A 17,757-nucleotide genomic window follows, 5' to 3' on the forward strand; every position below is an offset into this window, starting at 1 on the left:
TGTCCCATTGTTTCTGTTTTTTCTCTTCATACTTTCTTATTTAAGAACAGCTGTCCCGAGAACGCATGCTTGGCCCACACAGAATGCAAACATCGACCGCGACATAGGTTTCCGCCAAAGCCCTTTCAAACTTGGTTCGGCGTGAGCTAACGGCAAACCAAGGTTTTCAATGGAAGGGGGGGGGGGGGAAGGGAGAGATTTCACGTTTTACTGGGAACGATGCTGTGGTCACTGATGGGATCATCCCCCCCCCCCCCACCCCCAGTTAGCACGTAAAAAGGGCCCCGTCCATGATTTTCCGAACAGAGCAGGATGAACGTTGAAAGCCGATTTTGCAGACTTGGGGTCCGCTGTACCACATAGTTACTGCGCCATTTCGCGCCTAAAGACCGGTGGCGGAAAGGTTGGGATATCACCCACCAGGCAACAAACAGCGCAACGCCCATGCCAACGCTAGATTTCGCGACGCGTCAGCTCACCACGTGTTGTGGCGCATTGCAGTGTTCTCGAAGGCATTCAGACAGCCGTATTATGGTGCTGCTGGACAAAGTGATGCAACTCGATGAGATGGATTGCAGTGATATGCAGCGAGGTGCTTTTAAGGGAGTGTCCGAGCTTTGAGGCATCTATCAAAAACATACTGGGATGAAACTCTGGACCAGTCACCTGAAGCAATAGCATTGGTTAGCGTCACTGCAGCACCATCAAGGTATAATGGGAAGAGAAGTTAAATCATTTTCGAGATCACTTATGCTGCCATTGTTTTGTCACAGCACTACACTTCTTTCCTGGTAGCCCAGAGTGCAGGCTTAGTCCGCGACAGCTGAAGTTGTCAAGCTTGCTGTGGTCGTGATAGCTATCGTCGTCGTTTGGACGGCGTAATCCGCTAAGGCCGTCGTCGGCTGTTACAGACAACAGATATCGTGTGGCCGGCACCTTGTGGACCTGCGGCGTTAAAAGTGGCATCTCTACTGACATGATGACGTAAGCGCAGATGAACATTTGTGATTGGCACAGCGGGCAGCGAAGGACATTTACCGAGAAGTTCGTTGGTTAAAAATTTGAACCAGCGCGACCACGGGTGTCGATTTGTATTCTTTTGGAAGGGCCCCGCCCCCCCCCCCCCCCAATGTTGAGCTGTGCCCCCCCCCCCCCGCTCCCCTCCGTGTTGGCTTGGGCCCCCAATAATCTTGGCTGGAATGCTACAAAAACGTGATAAAAGATGATCACAACGAGAAGATGATCTTCTTTGACCTTTCTGCATAGTGGCGTCTCGTGCTACTCTCTTAACAACAAGCCATGGTCGTTCTCACCACCAGATGAAATCGTAACAGCTGCGCGGATCAACGATACAATAAACTTTACATACCTGGGGCCATAAGCCACGCAATGGTTTGTAGGGTTAAAGTGGCAGGCTCTAGAACATGGGATGATCTAATTCCTTCATGGCTAGCCCCGCCCTCGTCCCCCACAACCAAATGCGTGTCGCTTCCCCTGATCGCTATAGCACAGCGCCATCGGCGCCTTGAGGTGGCCTCTAAAGGGGCACCCTCACGGGCCGATCAGATGAGACGCAGGCGTCCAGTGTCTGCCTCCTGAATCCACCCTGCATGACTTCTATTCTGCTTAAATTAAAAGCCTTTTATAAGCTATGCAAAGAACAAAAACACGCATTGTCTTAAATCAACACAAAGAGAGCTAAATCCGGTGATAAAAATGGGGGTAGGTTGTCGGGCTTTTGGTTTGGTCCAGCAATAATTTACACAAATTGACACGCCTGGATACGACACAATAGCCCATGGTGTAGGACCAGAACTACAGGGTTCGATTCCCCGCAGCGCCCACTTTTCCTGCCGGAGTGAGAGGCAAGCGACGTCATATAGCCTCAGCAGCTGAGTGCATCGTAAGGCCCAATGACACCAAAGCCAAAGTGCGCTTCGAGAAGAGCTGCCGTTCTACGTAACGTTAACGCCAAGAATAGAAATCAAGATTATAGTATGACGTTTCGCCGAATTCGCGTGATACTAGCCTGATGCTTGTATATCTTTTTCACTAAAAAGTTTCAAGCTTTTGCAACATTTACTGCACAGGCATTTTTATGACTTAGTGTACTGGAAACATAAGGGAACACACCTTGAAAGGAGCAACGAAAATGCCAAGTATCGACATTTGGTATCGAAGCGGCTACTTAGAACCGATATTCTGAGCTCTTCAGAAGGATTTCGAGAAAGCTAGTATAACCGACCAAACCAGACGCGTCTCATCTAACAATAAGTGAAACGTGCAAAACAGATGGCGTGCTTCCTTAAACGCCCTCGCTTGTGTGGCCCGAAGACCCGAATAGAGGTCGAGGCGTTGATGCGCAAAAAAAAGTTTTCCTGTGACAATCTTGAGTCGTCCCCCCCCCCCTTGCGCAAAGCTGGATACGTCCCCGTTTAGTGGGGCCCATTGCGTCCGCTCGCAGGCGAACGTCTATTTCGGCCGGTGGACGCCCGAAAGGCTAGCTCCACAGCTGGGCCCCCTGTGCTTGTTACCACACCAAGGTCACTCAGCCACTGTGGGCGGATGAGCCGCCCCCCCCCCCCCCCCCCCCCCGAGACCGTGCCTCGTCCTGCGCACCGCCCAGCCTTGGAACGGCGGACGGAGGTGACTTGCCGGAATTGGACAAGAGATGCCGCCACCCCATGAGTGATGAAAGCTTAAAGGAACGATTTGTTTGAGCTGGCACGCCGCGAGCTGTCGCGCCGCGCCGTCTTCTGCGCCTGAATGGTCGTGACGAACGGACGGTGACACGGCGATTCACGCTTCCGGCTGCGCTGGCATTTAACGGAACAATGGTATGTGTTGACCCCTGGCAAATACGGTCGTGCATCCCTTTGCACTCACTAGAACAGCGCTGCACAGTCGGTGCACTGACTGCGCCTAAGTTATTCTCATCAGCCGGAACTACTCTTGAACGCTCAACTAGGATGATCATCCATCGAACAGCCTGCTGTAACGAGGAGAAATGGTATATACATATATATATATATATATATATATATATATATATATATATATATATATATATATATATATATATATATATATATGTGTGTGTGTGTGTGTGTGTGTGTGTGTGTGTGTGTGTGTGCGAATATGTATGTATGCGAATCCTGAACGCTTCTCAATGTGTCAGACGCGCGCCTGCTCTGTCGCATGCGACACGGGCTCGGTGGCGATTCTCTTGTAAGAAACCTCCCCCATTTTTGGCTGGGAATGTGACCTTTCCTGAAACAAAGAGAATAACGCTTTCGGTGCAAGTGTCAAATAACCGCGCTGCGCGGGTTGATGTGCGAGCCTTGGGTGATATTCATGACTGTGGAAGCGATTGGCATTTCTCCACATCAGAAAGTGACTAATCGCCCTTTCTCAACAGCCTGCGATATGAGACTAATACAAGTTTTCTTAATTGATCAGTTACTCAATCGTCATCGAGTCGTGTTCGCGTATGACATGGCCGATCGACATGGCATGGCTGATCGACGAGTGCTAATAACCACTGACCAGAGCCCATTGCGCCCGTCCTGGGTGTGGCGGCGTGGACGCAGTCGGCACTCATGAGTGCCGGCTTCCTCCTGCAGGCTGTCCTCAGGAAGCAGCCTCGTGTTCGACTCGAGCTGAGTTGTCAATTGTCTCACCAGCCAATCGTTTTGGGGTGAGCCGCGAACTGAGTCGGTTCGTTAGGTAAAATGTGGCATTGGGGCATGAGCTAAGTCGCATTCCTCGTCAATTTCATGAGCTGAATCGCGAGCCGATCATTTCTAATAATGTCCATATATAATAATGTGATTTATATATATTTATATATATATATGTATATATATATATATATATATATATATATATATAATCACATATACAATCATAATCGTCACGTGTATATCATCATCATCACATACATAATAATGCCAGTGAGCCATATGGCTGAAATAAAAATGGCAATGATGAAGCACCGCGTACCTCAAATTAACAGGCCATTTTAGTGTGTCAAAATTAACAGCACATGAAAAAAGATGCAGCATTTTTTTTTCAAAATGAGCACAAAGTTTGCTAGGTTCAAACTGCAAACTTTCTACAAGGCTAATTGCACCCATTTTCCATATCAGGATGTACGATATTATATGGGTATACGACATTATATGAATATATATGTATGTATGTACACACACACACACACATATATATATATATATATATAACTTAATTAATGAGTCGTATGGCTCACGACTCATAACGCAGCAAGCTGGAACTGAATCGGATCTTTGATTTTGCAAGCCACTTCAGTCGTGAGCCAAGTGATTCAACGCAAGCAATGATTCTGAACTGAGCTGAATCACACAAAAATTGTAATGGCTGAGTCACGAGCTAAGCCGGATCACAAAACCAATGAGCCGGTCCTGAGCCCGCAAAAACAAACAAAAAAACTGCATCGAGCGTAAACCTGTTCAGAGAAGGGGGGGGGGGGGGGGGGAGCGGTCACTCACCTGTCTGGGGCTCATCGTTGACAGTGAATGTGACGGCAGGCTGCTGCGCACTGGCAGTCGGCATGGTGACCGCTCTTCTGCGTAGGCTTTTCTAATCTTCGCCACGGGTCGCAGACACTGAAATAACACACGCATTGTCAAATCACGACGTGACGATGCGATCTGGAAGCAAACTGACGCGGCTATGTAGGTCGCCCAATGACCACATCACCGCGCGCCGCAGCTGGCATGGAACGCACGCGCGCGGCTGCCGCCTCTCCCGCAGCTCCGCGCCACAGCCTGCTGAGCCCCCTCCTGCTGTACATCCAGTACCGGAGTCCTCAACGGACTGCACGTGTCCGGACGCTGGCGGCCTTGACCAGCCTGCCGGGGGCGTCATCACCGCGCTGACCGTTGCGCAGCGTGTCAACGATGCGGCGCACACAGCCAGCGGCCATCCGACCGGCGCGACCCCGCCCTAACACCGTGCCTGCCGGCCGGCCGCGCCGCACCCCGGGGTCCTGCGAGGCTCACGGTCGGCCGGGCTGTAGCTCGGCCCCGCTCTGGAAGCTATCAGCGGGTCTGGTGTTCGGTGTTGCTGCGAGCGGATGGGGTAGCCGTGTTCGCGGCACCACCAACAAGAGCAGAAACATCCATTGAGGGGGAAAGGCGGCGGCTGAAGACCGGTGATTTCGAAAACGATCTACGAACAGCACAACGGCAATGCAATGGCAAATGCAACCATTCTGTCGGGTCGTCAACTCTCAGACGTAAGCCTTAGCTCCTATGTTGCCGCGCCTCTGCACTGATGCAGCCCTGAGTGGCTGTACCCCCACAGTACGTGATGTGCTCCGTTCGAAACTTCCCTATACAAAACTATTACTAAAGCCACGTGATTGTATGAGATATGGCGCATTTTCCGACGCATTCTCATTCACTACCCGCAATGTCACTGCATGCATCGTGCACCACGCACGTCACCCACGTGGTCATACCAGACGGCTCACAAAATGTACTGGGGTGAGATCGCGCATTTGTTTTCATTCTGTCAATGATCTGGTGTGCAGCAAGGCTTACCGCCTGCAACCTCGCTGCAGATAGTGTCTCAAATACGGGTGCAGCCAAGTAGACAGAAGCACAGTCAGTATTTGCGACGGGACGAGTTACCATAATTTGTGACGGGGAGGGGCCACCATAATTGGCGACGGGAGGGGCTACCATAATTGGCGACGGGAGGGGCCACCATAATTGGCGACGGGAGGGGCCACCATAATTGGCGACGGGAGGGGCTACCATAATTGGCGACGGGAGGGGCCACCATAATTGGCGACGGGAGGGGCTACCATAATTGGCGACGGGAGGGGCTACCATAATTGGCGACGGGAGAGGCCACCATAATTGGCGACGGGAGGGGCTACCATAACCGGCGACGGGAGGGGCCACCATAATTGGCGACGGGAGGGGCTACCATAATTGGCGACGGGAAGGGCCACCATAATTGGCGACGGGAGGGGCTACCATAATTGGCGACGGGAGGGGCTACCATAATTGGCGACGGGAGGGGCTACCATAATTGGCGACGGGAGAGGGCTACCATAATTGGCGACGGGAGGGGCTACAATAATTGGCGACGGGAGGGGCTACCATAATTGGCGACGGGAGGGGCTACCATAATTGGCGACGGGAGGGGCAATTTTTTGCAGGCGAGTCCCAGCCCCATTGACGGTACCTATGCACTGCATGGGTACTGACTAACAGACCCCACGAACAGACTACTAGGTCCCAAAAACGTAAATAGGTACAGCACCTAGCGTATCAACGAGTTAAAGATCTAAAGCTCATCTCGCTTATCAAGATTTAGGTCAACAGCCAACCAACATCTATGTTGGTTTGCCCTAGTGCCTTCACTGATTCAGCCGCGTACCGTCCATATTCACTCGGCTATAAGCTAGTATCGTTACTTAATTACGGATGGTGGGCTTTACATGTCTCGACCCAAGATAGTGTCTATGAGATTGAAAACCAAATAGTTTCCTTAACACCAAATTCCGAAATAACATTCAGTAGTCTCACGGTGCCGCGTCACTGCAGGCAGATGTGCGGATATTCTGTGGCTACTCTAAAACACCACTCGGCTGGGATGGGGATGGGAGTGGGGTTGGGGGTGGGGCCGGGGTGTGGCTTTACTGGAGGTGGTGCGAGAGGCATCCGTACTCGATGGTTCTGACATCGTCGCCGAGACATCACCTGCCTCACCAAAGGATCACAAATCGACACTCATGCTATTTACTTTCCATCTATGCTAAGGCCAAAACTTTGCCGAAGTACCACGTTGTAGAGGAAACTCCTGTCAAAACGGCGAGACCAAATTTTCGACAATTCCTATCTTTTTCCACTGTGACAGCTGAACAGCACTAAGGGTCCTCATCCACAATCGTGTCCAAGGCAAGCAGTGAGCAAAAATAGGAACGAATGAAGCCTTTCTGAACGCCCAGAAGCCTTTCTCATAAATAGTTGCTACAAATAGTTTGTAAGTTGTAATTTAGAATTCACAAACTACAACTTACAACTGTTTCACAAAACCAGCGCGGGTTGTAGAATTGTAGTTGTAAACTCTGCACCGTGTGTAATTTGTCGCTGCCAATCACCGGCCTTGCCAAGGACGTATAAGAACTATGCCTGACCGGCTTTTTAGCACCCCATACGCCCAACGTTGACATGACGTCACTGGAGTTTTCACACGGCGAGAGCAGCGCGCAGCCCCGCACGATGCATATTACGATCTCAAAAATCGCGCTTCCGTTAAAAGCTTCGTCTACTTACCGTCTGTTTTAGCTTTAACTGTTTTAACTGTTTTGTTTTAACTTTTGTTTACGATTCAAAAGCATTTCGGTGCTTTTTTCGGTTTTGAATGGTGTCCCTACTAGGTACTCGCGAGAGGCACCATGCACTGGACCTCGGATCCCACACCACCCAGCTTGCGATGAACGGTTCCCCCCTCCCCCCCCCGCAAAAAAACTCCAGGCTAGATCCGCCCCTGGTGGCGCTGTCTGTGAAACACTGGAAACCACAGAATACTTATGGTGTGACGTTCTGGTGACACGGGCGCCGGGCCTCATGATCCATGCAGAAGCCCCCTGAGGAAACATTGGTCTCTTTTATGACGCCGGCCGTCCTCTCACGGGAGCAGTTAATGCGACTCGGAGCAGAGGCTTTCAGTGACGCACAATAATTTCTTGCAGGTACAGGAGATCTACTCAATGACACAGGGATCACTTTGAACAAAATCAGGCCCCTGGGCAAAACAGAGCAAGGTCGTTTGTTGCTTATTGGGCCCGCTGTTTGACACATTACCATTCCATTGTGTCGATCAATGCTGGCCTTATTATTGCCCTTTTTCCTCTCCCTTTATTGTCGGGGGCCGCGAACAATGCAAGAGGCCCGCTGATATTCCAGGTCCCGTCACCGTCCCTTTCTAGCAAAGGGGCCGTTGCTGACGCGGATTCCCATGCTGACACAGGATCCCTTGTCAGGCACTGCGGCCCCATGACAGGACACAGTGGCTCTTTTTCATCTGTGCTTAGCTAGCATCCGCGCCCACTTGCCATTAGTTCGTTCCAACAGCAGGAACGCAATCAATATTTTCTTAAGAGGGTGGCGGCAGACATCGGCGAGAACGCATCACGCCAATTTTAAATTTCCTTTTCAGAGCGCTGTGGTAAAGATGAAGACCTGTGAGCAGAATGGAGCGCCCCTTGACTGTGCTCCTCCATAACAATCAAACAGCAGCAACAGCAGGGTTTGGAGACCACGATCTTGTAGGCAGGGGTCGGTTTGTTCCCTTTATGAGTATGTGAGGGCCCTCCTTTGACACCCGTCTACCATATTTGGTTGCCCCCCCCCCCCCCCCACAAATCTTCTGACCCCAATGCTACAAAATGCCAGGAAAATATAGATATCACAGGGACCTTCTTCAGACGTCACCTGCAGTTGATGACCATACTACTAAAATAAAGGACTATTCTGTGCCACCAACTTGAAAAACTACCGTATATTAAAATCAAGTCGCATACGAGCAGGTGAGAAATGTATTTAGGGCGAGGTTAGGTTCACAGTTCCTCACAAGAGCCTAATGTCGCTGAATAATTTGTGGGGGGGGGGGGGAGGACGGGAAATGGCTCACCCTATCACAAAATATGCACTTCACCTGGGTCCCGGGCTTACCCCTAATCACTTGGAAAAGTTGACGCCCCTGCTTGCAGGATAATAGAAACACTAACCGAACCAGTACGACTTTGCATGATACTTTGAAGGGATATGAATTGCCTTGCCTATAATCACTTTGAACGCTGCATCTACCCTACGTTTCCGCTACGCCACGGTGATGGAGACAGCAGCGGCGGGGGCCAATGACACAAGGCACCACTGACGTCATTGCCCTGTGCTGAGTCACACGGGATTCCACCAATAAGAAACCCAATTATGCCCCCCCCCCCCCCCCCCGCCCTCCAGAGTTTCACTCGCCAGCTGACATTGGCAATGTCCGACGAGCGCAGAAAAAGCAAATTATGCTATGGATCATCATAAATACCGCGATTTTTAAACGAAAACAAGAGAAGTATCGGAAGTGTCAAGGAACAGAACATTAGGTTCCCCAATAACAGCAATCGAATACATTTGTCATTGTATTCACCGTGCGTGTTAGCTTTAAGCAGAAGTGAACAAACAAAATATTGACACTGTTATGGCAGTTAGCGAAAGCGACTCAGCGGACTAACATAATACTAGCGTTCTGTTACCATGAAAGACACCTATATTCTACTCACAGACATCGGATTCATGCATCGTTCACAACCGGCGATGGCTGTCCGTTTGGCGTCAAGGTGAATATCGTCGCACGCCGGCGGCGTAGGTGTACTTTCCTACCTAACGTTAGGAAAAATCATTGCACACCATTCGTCGTGTTCAAGGCGGCACATATCGTAACTCATCTCAAAACAGGTAGAATCATGCTCCTACCTTCGAATTTCAATAACTTCGATGGCGAGCTCCCGAGTGCCGCGCGCACCGCACCGCCTGGACTCCCCAGCGCCGTTTCTGCGTTGCCGTTGCGTAAATACAATATTTCTGCTTACTAAGAACTCTACAAAATGTACGGGACCAAGGTAAACCATTCGTCGTGTTTAACGCGGAACATATCGCAAATAATTTCAAAACAGATAGAATCATGCTCCTACCCTCGAATTTTAATAAATACGCTAGCGAGCTCCCGAGCGCCGCACGCCCCGCACCGCACTGGCTCGACTTCCAAGCGCCGTTTCTACGTTGTTGCGAAAGCACAATATTTCTGCTTATCAAGAACCATAAAACATGTACGGGACCAAGGTAACAATAATAAAGCAACCAAAATCGTTTCTTATCGAGTTTAGGTACATTTATGAATCACGCAGGCCAGAATAGTCCAGAACATATCCTAACCTAACCTAACCTAACCTAACTGAGAATAGACCAGAACCTAAGCTAAGCTAAGCTAAGCTGGCCTGACCTGACCTGACCTGACCTGACCTAACCTAACCTAACCTAACCTAACCTAACCTAACCTAACCTAACCTAACCTAACCTAACCTAACCTAACCTAACCTAACCTAACCTAACCTAACCTAACCTAACCTAACCTAACCTAACCTAACCTAACCTAACCTAACCTCCCCACCCTATATCCCCTTCAACCCAGCATCTCATTGGCATCCATGTTCCATGCCATATATAGGTGCCATATAGTGAGCTTTTATTTAGCTGCCATGATCTCATTTTGCTTTACATTCCCCACCCAATCCCCCTGCAACCATTTTGCTTTACATTCCCCACCCAATCCCCCTGCAACCCATGGTCCCGTTGGCGTCGAGGATCAAATTTCATGGATTCTTGCTACCTTGTCCCGGTACATTTTTATGGTTCGCAGTAAATATGGTTTATAGTTATAGTATGGTTTATATAGTATAGTTTATAGTTATAGTTATGGTTTATAGTATGGTTCGCAGTTAATATGGTAATATGGTTATATGGTAAATATGGTTATGGTAAATATGGTTTATGTTTAGTAAATATTTTTATGGTTCGCAGTTACGTTATGGTTGTCCTGCCTTAAACATAACGAATGGTTTACTTCGGTCCCGTACATTTTGTACAGCTCTTGGTACGCAGAAATATTGTATTTACGCAACGGCAACGCGGAAACGGCGCTGGGGAGTCCAGGCGGTGCGGTGCGCGCGGCGCTCGGGGGCCCGTCATCGAAGTTATTGAAATTCGAAGGTAGGAGCATGATTCTACCTGTTTTGAGATTATTTACGATATGTCATGCCTTAAACACGACGAATGGTGTACAATGATTTTTTCTAACGTTAGGTAGGAAAGTACACCCTGACCACGCCGGCAGTTTGACAGGATGAGTATACCTGCTTTCACTTGCACGAGTAGAGACTACTCTTAAAAGTAAGACATGTCATAACCTATTAGGACAGCCATTTCATCCTGACAGTGACTCGGATGCCAGTAGGCCGACTCACGGAAAATGATCACCTCCGTTCAGCACGCTCCCGCCCCCTCAACGCGCGAGCGCAATACAACGCAAGGTTTCGATCGGATCGGTGCGGATGCCAAGGTCACTTTTGGTTATGGGTAATGGCGCAAAGGAATAAATTTGCTGCGCGCTTGGCTGCACGGGCCATACGCGGAGTAAGAGAGGATTAAATGCATCAACACCATCACTGGGTTGCTTCCTCTGAGCGTTGTGGTCTGCGATGTCCTTCCACTTCCTCCGATATGTTGCTTATTTTGCCCCGGAAGATTCTTGCAAGCCTCCTCCTGTGAGCTTCATGACACAAACCATTTTCGCTACTAGTATTGCCTTAAGCTTACGATCGCCTTTTCTGGAATGGGGTAGGGCATCGTTGATCTGTAGTTTTGATTTGTGCTTTTAATCTTTCAAACGCACCGCGGCTGAAAAATCAGCTGGCCTTTATGAAACATACCAATGTACGGTTGTAGAATTTATCGAGAGATTTGTGAATTTTCGTGTGTGGTTTTGTACATTTGTCATTTGTAATTGTTGTTTGCAGGTTTCTGTTTTATGAAACACATGTTTACAACTACACATACAAAGTTACAAACTACAACACAGATGTACAAAAAGCTGTCTTTATGAGAAAGGCTACAGGAAGGAAGCAGCTTGTGGACGGAGGATTAACTCCGCCCAGAAGAGAAGCGGCCCGTGGACGGACCTTTGACTCCACCCAGGCGGGAAGTGGCCAGTGGACGGACGGTTGACTCCGCCCAGGCGGGAAGCGACCAGTGGACGGACTGTTGACTCCGCCCGGGAAGGACGCGGCCAGTGGTCGACCGATTGACTCCGCTCAGGAAGGAAGCGGCCAGTGGACGGAGGATTAACTCCGCCTAGGCGGGAAGCGGCCAGTGGACGGACGGTCGACTCCGCTCAGGCGGGAAGCGGCCAGTGGACGGACGGTTGACTCCGCCCACGCGGGAAGCGGCCAGTGGACGACCGATGAACTCCGCCCAGGCAGGAAGCGGCCAGTGGATTTGGCGGCCCGCGGGATGCCGTGCCCGCAGGCGTCGTTGCGCGTCGCTGCGTCGTTACGTAACACAGCTCGAAGGCCAGCCCGCCGCGCCCAGCTGCGATAGACGTGCGGGTCCGGCGGCGGGCCGCGTGCTTGGTACTCGGGCATCGGTGTGTGAGCTTCGGTAAAAAATGTTGCATTTATACTGGTATGGCAATGCTCTCTGCAAAAAGCAAAGACTGATATCGAGAGTAGCTCCCAGATGTGTCTTTTCAGCTGTTTTTCAGAACGCAGGAAAAGTGGTATCACAAAAATCAGCTGTACCGCCATGCACAATCCTAATGCCAGTTCAGCGTGTGGACTGTTCTTTTTTGCCTGCCCCACGACACTACGGTTTTAGGTACACGCACAATCCTGATCCCCTCCCACACAAAGGTACTGTATGACATTAGGACCTGCCATGCGGCACGTATTTAAAGCTCGAAGTTTGCAGAAATACTACAACCCGTATAATGAACGGCTGAAAAACTACTACATGAGCTGGGAGACCTCACGATTATTTACAAACCCGACTAAAATATGGGTCCAGGTCTCTATGCATTTTTATCATGGATTTTTTTTGGGGGTGGGCGCAACAGCCCTCCGAGCCCCAAACGCCGCCAGTTTGAGCAGTGCGCTCGGATGTCAGCGTTTCCTAGCTCGCCGGTCTGTCAAGGGCGGAGCCGCCTGGCACGACCTCTTGCATCAGCTCCGCTCGCGCGACAGTGCACCTCCGCCTGCGCCAGGAAGCCACCGGGCCTAAGCACATGAAGTTGGGATTTTGGTTTTCCTCTTGAGAGCAGCACGTTTCGGAACTCCGACAAATCCCGGAAAGCTGATACGTTGGCGCTCTGGCGTTTTGTCTTCGTTCATAACGCGATGCACATATACACACTATCAAATTGTCGCTACCGCGCACGCAGACCTCCTCCCACACACACGCCCCACATGCAACGTCTGCATGTTTGACCTAAGCTTCGCACACTTATTGTTGCAGCTGATAGAGAAATTTGGGCAAAAACAAAGATGACAAAATACATCAGGACAGCATGACGAAACGGCCCACGTATTTAACTCAAAACTGATTTTTTTCCTGTGCCTATCACCGAAAAGGAAGCATGCCACCTTTTCATAATTTTCACTCCTTGTTAGGTAAGATGCGTCCCATTTGATCGACAATACCAATTTTCCCGAAATAACTTCGGATGGTTCATAATTTCAGTCAGAAATAGTCTCTCCTGCGGGAAAAATCTCATAAGACTTCCTGCTCACCATTATGAAAGTAATGCCTATCATTTGCCTGTGTTTTTCCAACGTCTGCACTCTGTAATGTTTGCAGCACTAATTTTTCACAAGGACTGTGTAATAAACGCTAACCAAGCTTTACACATTCCCTTTGGGCAAGAAACTGTGCAAACATTTCGCTAACATCCTGCGAATTCAACGAAACGTCATACTACGGCCTTAATTTCTCCCCTCTGGTGTTCAGCAGTGGCTCTTTTCGAAGCACGCTTTGGTTTTGGGAAACATGGTTTAGTGACACACTGGCTCAAACTTTAACCAACTTCAAACTACACTCTGGGTTTAGCAAGAAAGGGAAAACTGTAGTGCTGTTACGAGCAAAGTGGAAATTTTGATTTGGGGATTCTGGTTAAGTGTGCTTTTTCCCAACCAGGTTAGAGATGAAGTTTTTTATCCGCTGCATGTACAACCTCGAGTAAAAGGGAAGTTTTTGTATGTTGGCGTTAGCATCTCTTGACAAAATTGACTTTGCCCAGCTTTCTTTTATGTTGCGTGCAACTGTACCATCTGTTTTTTTTTTTACAAATTGCTGTTTTTTCTCTACAAAGAAATGTTTCGAACGACTGCCTCAACCAGTTTTGTTCAGCAACAGCACTGAAAAACTGCTAACTCAACTTCCCATCGAACTATCTTAAGGGCATTCTGTAATCCGCATGCTGTTAATCTTCTGGTTTAAGATTAGAGTCTTGTACGTCTATCCCAAACATCCAGCGAGGCAATGGGTCCAACCACAGAGGGGCTGAGAACATGACCATCTGAAATTTAGTCAGAGAGCTTATGTCTTTCTCGATTAGTGACAAGCTCCTCCCTTAACTATAACTTGAAACAAATCTGAATAGCTCTGAATAAAAAACAAATGACAAAGTGGAATGATAATTACCAACTTGTTGGCTCTTTTAATGGAAAAAGCACGGTTTCAAATAGTCATAAATTTTCATTCATGTGTGGATACCAACCAACCATTCACTAACCGCACATTCCGTCCCCAAAAGTTTATATTACCTGGACAGCCGTTCAACACCCCTATCAGAGTAACAGATTTGAATTTCCAGGATTGAAATAGTTAAAAATGAAATAATCTTATCTTTATACATTAAATCACTGAAAGGCATGTTCTAAATTGTATGATCATTTTGGCATGTTTATCATCACAGCCATAATTCAATAAATGTATGAGACATTTCCTGGACCAATACATTCCGTTCATACCAAAAGAGGTATAGGTATGGATTGGTTGTTTATCGAATGAAGTGGCAGGCCCTTTGCTTTATTGGTAGATGAGTTTGAGTTGGCAAGACCCAAATGCAACGATTTAGTGTTGTTGAATTAATTAAAAAATACATGCATATTGAGTCAGAACTCAAACCAAAATCCCCATGCGCCAGGATTTAATCACTGAGAACATGACCATCTGAAATTTAGTCAGAGAGCTTATGTCTTTCTCGATTAGTGACAAGCTCCTCCCTTAACTATAACTTGAAACAAATCTGAATAGCTCTGAATAAAAAACAAATGACAAAGTGGAATGATAATTACCAACTTGTTGGCTCTTTTAATGGAAAAAGCACGGTTTCAAATAGTCATAAATTTTCATTCATGTGTGGATACCAACCAACCATTCACTAACCGCACATTCCGTCCCCAAAAGTTTATATTACCTGAACAGCCGTTCAACACCCCTATCAGAGTAACAGATTTGAATTTCCAGGATTGAAATAGTTAAAAATGAAATAATCTTATCTTTATACATTAAATCACTGAAAGGCATGTTCTAAATTGTATGATCATTTTGGCATGTTTATCATCACAGCCATAATTCAATAAATGTATGAGACATTTCCTGGACCAATACATTCCGTTCATACCAAAAGAGGTATAGGTATGGATTGGTTGTTTATCGAATGAAGTGGCAGGCCCTTTGCTTTATTGGTAGATGAGTTGAGTTGGCAAGACCCAAATGCAACGATTTAGTGTTGTTGAATTAATTAAAAAATACATGCATATTGAGTCAGAACTCAAACCAAATCCCCATGCGCCAGGATTTAATCACAAAATACCGTGAATCCCCAGCTATAACACTTTCCTAGTCCACAATGATGCATGCCCACTTGGGATACTAAATGTGAAACCCCAGGACTTCAAAACCCTGCAGCATATATCCATGAAATTCTTTCAAACAATAAAATAAACAAAGCAACAAATGACCACAGCGAATTTAGGCAGACTTTGTTTCTGTCCAGTTTCTGTCTCATCAAAAACCGCGGAGGTTAGGCGGTCGAGGCATGGAGTACAGTCCAGTGCCCGAAATACCCGACGTTTCGTTGTAAAATCCGCCACGAAATCCTGATCTGCGTGCACGACTGCACAAACACCGACCGTAGTCTACCTGCAGTGATCTAACTGCGCCTTCTCCTCCCACACCTCGCGGTTTGTCATCCTTCCACTTCACTCAACATATGCGTCGAGAAGCTATCCATCAGCACGGGTTTCGTGCCTCTTTCTGTCTGCCATATCAGGTTTCAGATAAGTCGACGAAGACTGCGCAGCATCATTGGCTACTTTCCGCTTTTGTACACAATTTTATCAGAACAGGTGGGTAATCCACTGGTGACGTGGATTGCCCACCTGTTCACACACAATGCTATCTGAACAGGCGGGCAATCCACAGCCAATCACGTGCCGGAGAACCCGGACAGCGGAGACGACTCCCATGCAGCCCGGGAAAGGTGGACAGCTCCCGCCCATGGCGTGGCCGTCTGTGAGGGGTTCCAGGGAATGCTTCCGGGGACGTCTCCGGCCCGTCTCGGCTCCTCTCCGGCACGCGGAGATACGATCGTACACAAAGATGGAGCGGATGTGGCGTATATAACATTGTGTAGTGAGAGCACAGCGCAAATGTGGTCCGATTGAAAGGTGTCGGTGAGGACAGATTGGTATCGTTACTGGACCTTTGTGAGAAAATCGTTAAAAATAATTTCTTGGACGATATAAATTAATGCGACGCATGCACGTCTGGTACTTCTTGCTCAACGTAGACCATGATTGTGTGGTTTGTGCACGGAGAGCCTAGTAGGTTAATTCTTTCTAGTATAAGATTCGGAGTGCAAATATAGTCACGGTTGAATCCCATAACAAAGTCCTAAAATTTCAATTATGCGTCCATCCTTACCCAAATCAACATGTGAAACAACTTGCATGCAGCAGTGTTGTCAATCGCGAAGCAAATGTCCGTCCCGTTGGCTCAGTTGCTTAGAGCGCCTACCTAACGATCCACACACGCGTGGCTTGGTTTGTCCGGGTCCCTTAATGCGCTCGAATTTGCCCTTGACAGGTACGGCCGGCGGCCGATGGAAGCGGGCCGCGCCAAAGGTCAGGTGACGTCATAGGGCAGGACACCGTGCCGAGCATTGCGACACGCTAAGCTTTCGCAACCAAATTTTGCCGTTGAGCTGGAATTGCGCGATCACATGGTAGGAGTCAGGTCTCACACAACAAGCACTGCTAAGCGTGAGCTCTGATGCCAGATATCTTTTCATTCAAAAATATTCGGATTCAATCTTAAGAAAAGAAAAACTCGCTTCCCTCGAAGTCAAGTGGGCCATGCCTGGCGATGTTTTGGGAAGGGAGCCTTCCATCAGGAGAGGGGCCCTATGTCAAACTCGTACCCCTCCCCCTCACCAAGATTCTGGCTGCGCGCTTGCGCTACGCCCCTCATGTATGCAGGGGCGTAGTTTCTTCAAATTAGTTGGGGGTTGAACAGCGAAAAGTGAGCCAAACTACGCCCAAAATAAGCCAAAAAGATTTTCCCTAGATCTGGCCCACCCTCTTCACAAAGTGTGGGGAGGGGGGCATAGCGCAAGGTGGGGGGGGGGGGAGGGGAGGGCTGAAGCCCCTCAACTGCAATAATGAATTACATCCCTGCGAGTATGGGTGCACCAGTATAATCACATATGGCTACAGAAGAGACAGCTCAACTAGCAACGTTTTTATACTCAAAATGCGTTGTGCACGACATTGACAAAATGGGATTTTGCCACGAATTAAAAATAAAGCGGGATAGAGTCACTTTTCCTTCAGAGGCAGAGACGCTTGGAGCAGTGTCCCCCAGAAACGTTGCAGGCTTGCAACACACGCGTTCCTGATGAAATGAGCGAGAAAGGACATTCTCAACAGGGTTGTATTTGCTTTAGCTATTTAGGGAAATGTTGACCATTTTCGGAACTAATGAGTGGAAGTTTTGATGTTCTGATATACATTGACGGAAATTGATATGTTTTGTCGATGTAACTTTGCTGTGTCGACAAACTGAGTGTTAACCGGTTGGGGTACTCACATGT

The 17,757-nt window shown here is 48.4% G+C and overlaps 1 protein-coding gene across 1 annotated transcript in view; it reads right to left on the minus strand.

Annotated features, from left to right (window-relative positions):
• The window catches only part of LOC119096475 (indole-3-acetaldehyde oxidase-like), a 48,021-nt gene that overhangs the window by 26,437 nt on the left and 3,827 nt on the right, over window positions 1-17,757 (minus strand). Inside the window, 1 exon segment of the mRNA XM_037219392.1 lies at window positions 4,527-4,643. Within this exon segment, the coding sequence (XP_037075287.1) occupies window positions 4,527-4,590 (64 nt within the window). The 5' untranslated portion in view covers window positions 4,591-4,643.

The sequence above is a fragment of the Pollicipes pollicipes genome, unplaced genomic scaffold, assembly GCF_011947565.3.
Source record: "Pollicipes pollicipes isolate AB1234 unplaced genomic scaffold, Ppol_2.1 Scaffold_4295;HRSCAF=5057_pilon_pilon_pilon, whole genome shotgun sequence".
NCBI classification, from domain to species: domain Eukaryota; kingdom Metazoa; phylum Arthropoda; class Thecostraca; order Pollicipedomorpha; family Pollicipedidae; genus Pollicipes; species Pollicipes pollicipes.